The following is a 9,507-nucleotide window of genomic DNA, read 5'->3' on the forward strand; positions in this document are numbered from 1 at the left end:
GCAATTGAGAGAGTGAAAAGGGAGATCGAGAAAAAATACACGCTATTGGTTGATGTATTCGTTTGGTTAACATATTAGAATTTTAGATGACAGTTCTGTTGCATAACGTAAGCAGTAAACGTAGATTTTTTAATTTATATTATTTTTAACACGTATACTGTGTGTAAACAGTGTGAATATAGATTTACAAATACATGGACTGGTCATATACTGGTACATAATCATCTATTGGGGCTTTACCTCTAGTAATAATTATAACTATTTTTTTAAACTTTTGCAGGGTGGTCCACCACAGCAAGGCGGCGTGATGATGGTATATGGACTAGATCCGACTACAGCCAACGCAGACAGATTGTTTAATCTATGCTGCCTCTATGGAAATGTTGTTAGGGTTAGTTTAAGAAAACAGTTAAATCCATTACTAAATCACTAATTAAGTCATACATAAACAGATAATATATATATACTTACGTTTTTATAATAAACACCCTTAAATTATTATTACCAACATTTCTTGCCAACACCTGTGCAGTAAATTGAATTATGGGGACCAAGTAAGTGCAATAACCCCATACCCACTGCAACCACTACTGTTCACGGATGGGGGTGGACTATTAGGCCTTTTCGCCGCGTCCGTCTTTCCATGGGCCCTGGGCTCAATATGCATAAGGGCATTTCGAGAGCCTAACTTTAAACATGCACTGGGTCATTATATTAAGGGGACCAGTCAAGTATTACGTAAGGACTATATGGAGGAGAAGGATCTTTGATTTTCTTATTTGGTGATTACCTTAACAGTGATTACTTTTTTGCATGTACTACCCAGACATTTCTATGCTTGAAAACATATACAATATGAAAATATGACAATATTCACTAGGAAATATTATGATTATAACTAGGAAATATGATATTTAGCTAAATAGGTAAATGTTTAATTATTTTTTGTAGGAATCCTCGGATAAAAATAAATATGTACTATTATTTTTAGAGCTTTGCTTACTTTTGCTGACAAGAAATGGTTTAAATTGCAGTAAATTTGCTTACCCAATACTTGACCGGCCCTCAAACCGTCTACGGCCCCGTTTAACAATAGACCGCAGTCCCGAAAATATTTAGCTCTACTAGGCTTAATCTTGTATTAACTTGCCGTTTTAATCTTCAGATAAAGTTCTTGAAGACAAAGGAGGGTACTGCAATGGTTCAAATGGGTGATCCCGTCTCGGTGGAACGATGTGTCCAGAACCTCAATAATGTAACAGTTGGAGATTACACGCTAACACTCGCGTAAGTCATTAAATTTTGAGCACGTATTTGAAAATTTAATTTATTATATATATGAATAAGATTGTAATTTTTTTATAACCGCATGTCTTTCAGTCGAATTTGTACGTTATATGGAATTTATGGATATAATGACATAATTATCTTCAGTATTAAGGATTTGATATCGCTTATGGTTTGAACATGTGATACAAAATATTTCCAGGTTCTCAAAGCAGGCATATCTATCCGAGGTGATGAACCCCTACCCACTGCACGACAAATCTCCATCATTCAAGGATTATGTGAGCAACAAAAACAATCGATTCCTCACACCGGCTTCCATACACAAGAATAGGATACAGCCGCCTTCTAAGGTAAGACACGAATATTATTATACTCTATTGAATGATAAATTTGATCAATACTCAATACGTTTACGAATAAGACCGCACATTCTTACATATATTTTATTTATTATTTATTTGTTTGTTCATGTCCTAGCCAACTAACTTAATTAGCCGTTCAATTAACAGCCGAGCAATTTAACTAACGGCCTGAAAGAAGTTCAGCTAGTTGATTAAACAGCTAGGATCAAATGACTTGGATCGATGACGTTTCATTACTTGCCTAGCCTGATGATTGTTAATTTAAATTTTATTGCCCTTTCTGCCACTCTCAAACTTGAAGTGAATTAATTTCAGCTAAATAACAAACGTACTAATGGTCAGTTAATAAATATTGTTACAAACGCTAAAGCTTTTTGGCGCCGTAAAGTTAAAAGGCTAGTCTGTTAATTGAACGGCTAATTAAGCTAGTTGGCTGCGACAACCATACTAATTCATGCGAAATGGACTTTATTCTTGAAAATTATAGTATTAAAAATGACATTAAATATATCAGTGGGGACGACTCATATGGGAAATAAGTATTAAGCAGAATTTTGATTGTAATTTTATTCACTACTACCTACGCTCTGTGGCGTCACTTAATAGTTTGACCGGAAGCTACACAAATATATAAAATTGTCGAAAGTCGCGGGTTTTAGGTAAATATGTTTAATCATTTACAAATATATAATTCGTTTAATACTCATAATATATAATAAATTCCAGGTGGTGCATTTCTTCAACACTCCCCCAGATGTGTCGGAGGAACAGCTGCTAGCAGTATTCACAGACTATGGAGTCACGGCCCCACACACTATCTCGAAGTTTCCGCTTAAGAGCGAAAGGTAATTTATCTTAAAAAATGGATTAATTTTCTCCCGGCATTATTGTATGAATAGACATAGAAAATAAAATAAAATCTATAAATTAATAATATGAGAAAATAATTATGTAAATATATTCGACTGACAGATTGAAACAACCTGTATGCCATTTTAATAAAATAAATTACGTCGTTATGATTTTCCCTTATTAATTATATTTTCTCCAACATATGAGCAACCACTTTTGAAAATTTAATCAGCCTTTCTCTTGAGTTCGACTTTTACTAACGTGTAAGAACTCGTATAGATGAAATAAAATTTAATTTTCATTTCATCTATGTATAAAACTCCAATGAATTATATCTCATCAAATGAAAAAAAAATGATGACATGAAACAGTTTAAACAAAATTAATTTCAAAGCAGTCAGTTTTCCCTCAAACCTATGAGTTCTTGTAAAAATACGTCGAGAGTTAGATTTTGAAATTAAGTAGTTTTTTTAATGTATACGTTAGTCTTAAACTTATTCAGATATCCTTATCGCTTAAATTGAAATATGATTATAAATAAGTAATCGTTTCCAGGTCATCATCAGGACTGATGGAGTTTCAGAACATATCGCAGTCTGTGATGGCCATCATGGCTTGTAACCACGCTACCATCAACCACCCAGGTATCGTCATTGCCTTTTGATTATAGTTGTGTATATAAAATAAAAACGTGTGTGTACTGATGTACACTCGTGAGAAATCTTTAGCGTACCAAGATAAAAATATTTTCAAAAATTTTATTACATATTCATTCTCATATTTTTATATCTATTGAAAGTCGTCCCTGTATATCGTCAAAAATGGTTGCTGTCAATCGAAAATAATTGAAGAACTTTGATTCGTCCCTTCTAAGTTCACCCATTCACGTTTTAAATGTTTCAAGTGAAAATCTTTTCCGTAAATTAGGATGTACCCAATATTTTATTTTATTTGGCCTTCTATTAAGACACCATCTGAGGTGAGTACTTGAATGTCCAATTTTCTTGTGGGATCCGGTGTAATGTGAACACTTTATCCGGTGTCCGGTTTTTGGGTCATCTGGTAAAATATAAAGTCAGTTCTTTTTGAACATTTTATAACAGCGTTTGGTTCGATTTCCGTCATGTGGCACTTTTCCCTAACTGAGCTATTTGTTTTGAAAAATAATGCATATTACGTACATAAGTCATTACTAATATTTATCGCTAAGACTCGACGCTAAGGGCCTGTTTCACAATGTATGGATAAAGTACCAAATAGCTATGCAACACATAAATTATTCGAAAGATAAAAGTTCCAAATAAGATACTTCGCGTTTCATGAAGAATAGCGCTATCTGACAGTCGTGAAACGCAACAATACTGTTTATCCTACCAATAAGTAATATCCCTTATTTGAAACTTATCCGTACATTGTGAAACAGGCCCTAAATCTTACATTTAAAACGTTAGTAATACAATCGCCAATAATTTCAGGTGCGAAATTCCCGTTCGTTATGAAACTGTGTTTCTCGTCGTCGCGACAGATCGGCCAGGGCAAAGGCCAGAACCAGAATAAGAACCACAACCTGAAACAGGAGGAGAGCCAGAGACAAGGCCAGAATAATGGAATCGAACACGATTACTAGTAAGGCCCATTTCATTAGTTTATAGACTCGGGGCGATTAAAAGACATATTTGAACGGACCAAAGCCGAGTGAACGCCAAAGATTGATGTTACCGTGTACTTTGTATGGGATTTTTATTGCCAATCTGTGTTGCCATTTAGTGTGAGTTATCAGTCTGTATATGGCAACATCTTTATACTGATTCATTCTGGTATTGCTGCATTTTGCTAAATAGATATATTGTCATATATAGTGAGATTTGTTTGGAGAGGTTTTTGATGCCAGTGTCAAGATACATATAAACGAAATTGCAATTAAAAATCTCATAAAGTATAGCTATTTTAATATCGTTGTATAAATGTTCGTAAATTGTAAAATAATTAGATGAATTTGTGCACAATTTTAAATTATCATAAGATTCTATTGTTGTTATTATTTTGAAGGTATCGCTAAAATTAGAGGATGGCCTATATATAAAAATCCCAATCGATATTCTAAATACGCAATTTTTCCTACTGTTATTCGTTGGTGTTGCCATGTTTAATTTAAATAGACCTGTGGTGTGCAGTTTTGAAATTTTACTCTTGTCGAAAATTTTACGGACTTTTTAACCGAATGTTAAACATATTTTATATTTAACAGTTTGTTGTAGGGACCATAGATGGTTTCGACATTTATACATTTGCTTGTAAATATCAAAATATCCATGATGTATTCTTAATACACTTAAAAGTGAATGAAGCAAGCAAGCAAATGTATAAACGATTTAACCTATTTTCTATAACATTATATTTATTTTAATAACGAATATATAATGTTATATATTCTTATATGAAATGTATACAGACTTCTAAATTTAAATATGTTTCCTATTTTGAATGTATGTATTGACACTAGAGCATTTGACCGTTGTTTTAAAATATTGCTTGTTATCCTTTTCATATTTTCTAAGCCAAATAAATTAGCCAAAGTTATAAGATATAGATATCGAAAAGAAATTTATTAAAAAAATATATTGTAAATATTATAGCTGTTCGTACATGTTTATTTTGCAGGTAGATGTAAATGTACAATCAAGTACTCGAGTGTCATGTAAAAATAGATTAACGCGGTGTAAATGTAATTGTAAGTACATATGTATTTATTTGAATATAATAAATCGCCCAAATTCTACTTTTATAGCTATGTCACCCTGTTCTCCCATCCATAAGTCTATATGCTTCGTATATATCCGATAATAATAAATGTGATTTTTTAAATTTAAACTTCCTTAAGACAAGAGAATGACATATCTTTGTGATTATATCCATAACTTTGAATGGATCGCGTCAATTGGTATCTATAGCTACGCTAAACCTAAGTAAATAATTTAAGTGTACAGTCGCGCACAAAATGTCACGTATTTTATGAAAGCATCGCTTTTAGGCTTTTAATAGATTTGTACTTACGCTACTTTTTGTAGTTTAATATAAAAATTATAGATATGATGTTTTGTACGCGACGGTACGAGCTTTCCCCGTCTGTCAGGTGTCAATTTGTAGATGGCGTTGTGGGAATGTCATGTGCGAATATAGCTTTGTGGGCACCTACATATCAAGAAGACAAATAAGTTTTAGATTTAATATAAATTTTAAATTTATAGGTATGGGAATTCTACGATGTCTATTATCCAGAGTTTAGTGTTTTGTTTCGTTATTTTATGTTATACAGCTTCTCTCCTACATTTTTCTGTCTACATATATGTCGAAAAACATGTCATACTGTATTATGTTTGCAGTCTATAAATAACTCGGTTCCTGTTAGTTCTTAAATGGCTTAAGTAAATTTGTTTTGTTTTTTATTATTATTATTTATACAATGGATATTTAACCATATTTTGCCAAGCATTTACTTCCGTTATGAATCTCTCGAGGCAAAACCTAATTCCAAAAGTACTTGTTAAAAACCTTCGTGACTAATTATTATGATAATGTTTTTCGACATAGATCTCTAGTAATAATACATGCATACTGACATAAACGTATTTGCTTCTAGTTAAATGGCGACGTGGCGGCACACAAACACACATATCAAGGCGGACGGCTACACACACACACACAGCCACATCACTACGAGTGCGGGGGTCAAGGGGGAAAAGGGGGTTGCCAGTGTTCAATATTACGATACACTTGAAGTTTTATGAAACATTATGGTATAAAACCTCGTTTTACCATCTGGGATCTTGAAATATATTTTTACCCACACGAGGGAAAATATTTTACAGTGGCAACATTATTATTCCTTAACTTGTGATTTAGATCACTGATATAAAGACATTAACATTTAGTTAATTATTGACACAATAACAAAACCTTTTTCATGTTAACACATTTTCTACATTTCCATGTTTTTTTTTTCTATTTTACCGGGTGGTTTCATGCATTCGCATTTTATTTTGTATAAGTAGCGGTTTAGGTGTTGTAAGCATTATTCCCTTATATTTGAAGTATATTAGATTTTAGTTTTGTCTGCGATCCGCCATTTTGGATAGTAAAAGTGGCGGCGACTTTTTCCTTTGTAGTGACTGTATTAGATATAGCTCATTTTTATTTTATTCGTAGATATTTTGTTACATTATTTCTCCGTGTTAAAATATGTCTGTGCGTATCTATATGATTCTGGTTGTTCATGATTGACAGTTGTGAATTGTACAAGAAATATAATATATCGTTTGTAAGGTAGAGAAATTTGACTTTTATTTCGAGCTTGGAGTGAGCATGTTTTCGTTTGCATGACTTTTGTTTAGTGAAATTTTATGAACCAAGTCTAAATGTAAGTTTTAGCACTTTTAGGCTAGTAGTAAGTGTCATTGCAATGTCAATTATATATAATTAGAAACGAAACAGATTTTCTATAAAGTTGGCCTAGTTGGCCAGTGGGGCGACATGAATTTCTTTTATTAAATCGTCCATTTCTTTTATCCGCTGGTCAAGAATATCATACCGTCTTTCTTTCTATGTATAAGATTAGGTACATATGGTGTGAGATGTGGTAGCACGCTATATAACTGTTTATGGTATATATATACTCTAATCAACTGGCGGAATACCTTTCAGGCCGTTAGTTAAACGGCTAGGCTGTTTCTTGAACGGCTAATTAAGCTAGTTGGCTGCGACATATATTTTCAATACTAACATGATATCAAGACGTTACTTGGGAAACTACATGAATTCATAGCGTAAACAGTGGTATAGTCAATCCAATAGTCCGATTAGTACTGTTATCGACTAAATAGATGCATATCCTTTTCTCTAGAAATATTTTCGAAATGAAATAAATGTCTTAGTATTAGTAATTGATGTCGTGAATAGCAATTTTGTGTTATGTAATAATTATTAAAACTTCGTCTTTTCAATTTGATTTAATTTGTTATAGATTTGAGTTATAGACAAGATAGACTACTTTAATCAAGCTACTTAAACTTGTCTATAGTTCTAATAACCAATTTTAACCTTACTCTTGAAATTACTATAAAGATCAACGCCCTTATTGATAAAAACTAGTCGTGTACTAAAACTTAGTACTCGTCTATCTCTTGATCACAATTTGAATGAATGAAATACGATTAAACAAATGAGTACTTTAGTTAAAACATGATTATAAGGTAATGTTTTTACGAATAAGGCTGTACTGTGTTGTAAAATAGTAACACACAACTGATTTAATCAAAAGTAAGGCCAATCCCGTTATTTGTTAACATAATTCACATTATTGTTACACCCACGAACCATGTCCGACTCAACAACAGCACTCTAGCAAACAAAATAATGTAACATTATTTCTACTTTTGTTCACTTATTTTTTAGCTTATCTTTTGGTCTTAGGTGGTAGTTACATGTTTAACATTAAATACATGTCAACACAAATAATCTTTCATTTCACAACACCACAATCCTACTACGCATGATTGCGATGACTCAGATGTTACTCAACAATTATCAGATAATCAAGATGGTCACAAAAATCATTTAAAACGTTGACAGATTGAACTTTGTTCCGTTGACTTGGGGTTTTATTTTGAATTGCAATATCGCGTGTTTATCATGCAAGAGAAGACTAAGGTTAATACGTAGATAGTTTTTGTTAATTTCGGATTTGTATACATTAAAGGTAATAAAAAAATTAGAACTTCAAATACTTCAAGACTCCATACATCATCTTTTTTAATATATGTTAGTCTTATAGGTTTTTATGCTAAATATTCAGACAATACTATTGACATACTGTGACATTAATTACATTCATTATATTCATATTAAATGAAGTTAAGCACAAGCTGCAAAATTTTGGCTACTTATTCAACACTATTGGCCTATGACGCCTAGGAATGATAGGTGACTGAGATTATTAAGATGTACATACGCGCGAGTATTGTTGAGAGACCTTTAATTTTATTGTAAATTTTAAGTAAAATGAATATATTTAGAAAGCTGCACGAGACGCAAAATATGTAAAATTGTATAGAAATAAAAGATGTTTTCAAATTACATTGTTTTTATTTTGTATCGGGTACAACTTAAGAAAATAAGCTAGAAAAGAACTGTCTCATACCATCAGTACAGACCATAATTATGGGTAAAATCGGTAAATGATAAAGGTACGGATTGTTAGACAAGCTGGCAGTGATCAAAGAGCATCCTCTGAAATTTGGCTTTTTTTAAGTGCTCTTATTCCGACCTAACGGAAAGTCTTACTGTGGCAGTCTCCAGTAACTAATATCGAGAAGTTATTGTAAAAATAATTAAAAATAATATTTTATATATAAATAATTATTTTTACAATAATTATGTTAACTTTCAAAAATGTTTTGGTCGGACATCCGATAATATAGCTGATACTCACGATGTTTTATAAGTTAATAATATATATTAGTAGCGGGCCGAAGTTTTAGAATCTCGCCGTAAATCATTGCTAAAACCCTAAAAAGAAAACGTTATCTTAACGATTTAAGATAAATAATGTTTATTACGAATTCCAAAAACAGAGTGCTTTAGGTTAAAATCCGTTGAGAAAAACGTCGCACAGGCGTCATTCGCTATTCTCGTCTGACAAATGATGTTATGCGTATAATCTCTTTCATTCAACCTTGAATATTTATCATCTTTAACAGCAGGGAACCCTTACTTGCGGCCAGATTTATCTAGACTATTATCGTATTAACATACGATAATCAATAGAAAAAAATAGATTCAATGTTATATATAATTAATAAAATATGTACGTCATAAACGTATACATGTATCGAAATCATCCCTGTTTACACCTGGCTACGAAGTAGTGCGACTAGGTGAACAACGGCACCTGTGATTTTTTCAACCTTTAAATAACAAGTGAACGAAATGTTTTCCCAAAAATGAA

General features: G+C 32.2%; 1 protein-coding gene across 3 annotated transcripts in view; it reads left to right on the plus strand.

Annotated features, from left to right (window-relative positions):
* The window catches only part of LOC110994685 (heterogeneous nuclear ribonucleoprotein L), a 202,157-nt gene extending 195,324 nt beyond the window's left edge, over positions 1 to 6,833 (plus strand). For 2 of the 3 annotated variants that reach the window (XM_045631302.1, XM_045631304.1), the window contains 7 exons: positions 281 to 391; positions 1,166 to 1,287; positions 1,490 to 1,640; positions 2,379 to 2,497; positions 3,060 to 3,148; positions 3,980 to 4,130; positions 6,145 to 6,833. In XM_045631302.1, the coding sequence (XP_045487258.1) occupies positions 281 to 391; positions 1,166 to 1,287; positions 1,490 to 1,640; positions 2,379 to 2,497; positions 3,060 to 3,148; positions 3,980 to 4,130; positions 6,145 to 6,148 (747 nt within the window). In that variant the 3' untranslated portion in view covers positions 6,149 to 6,833. Of the gene's footprint in view, positions 1 to 280; positions 392 to 1,165; positions 1,288 to 1,489; positions 1,641 to 2,378; positions 2,498 to 3,059; positions 3,149 to 3,979; positions 4,131 to 5,165 lie in introns of all 3 variants that reach the window. The other variant, XM_045631303.1, reaches the window with a different exon arrangement.
* The last annotated feature ends 2,674 nt before the right edge of the window (positions 6,834 to 9,507 follow it).

This window comes from Pieris rapae, chromosome 15 (assembly GCF_905147795.1).
Source record: "Pieris rapae chromosome 15, ilPieRapa1.1, whole genome shotgun sequence".
Taxonomy (NCBI): domain Eukaryota; kingdom Metazoa; phylum Arthropoda; class Insecta; order Lepidoptera; family Pieridae; genus Pieris; species Pieris rapae.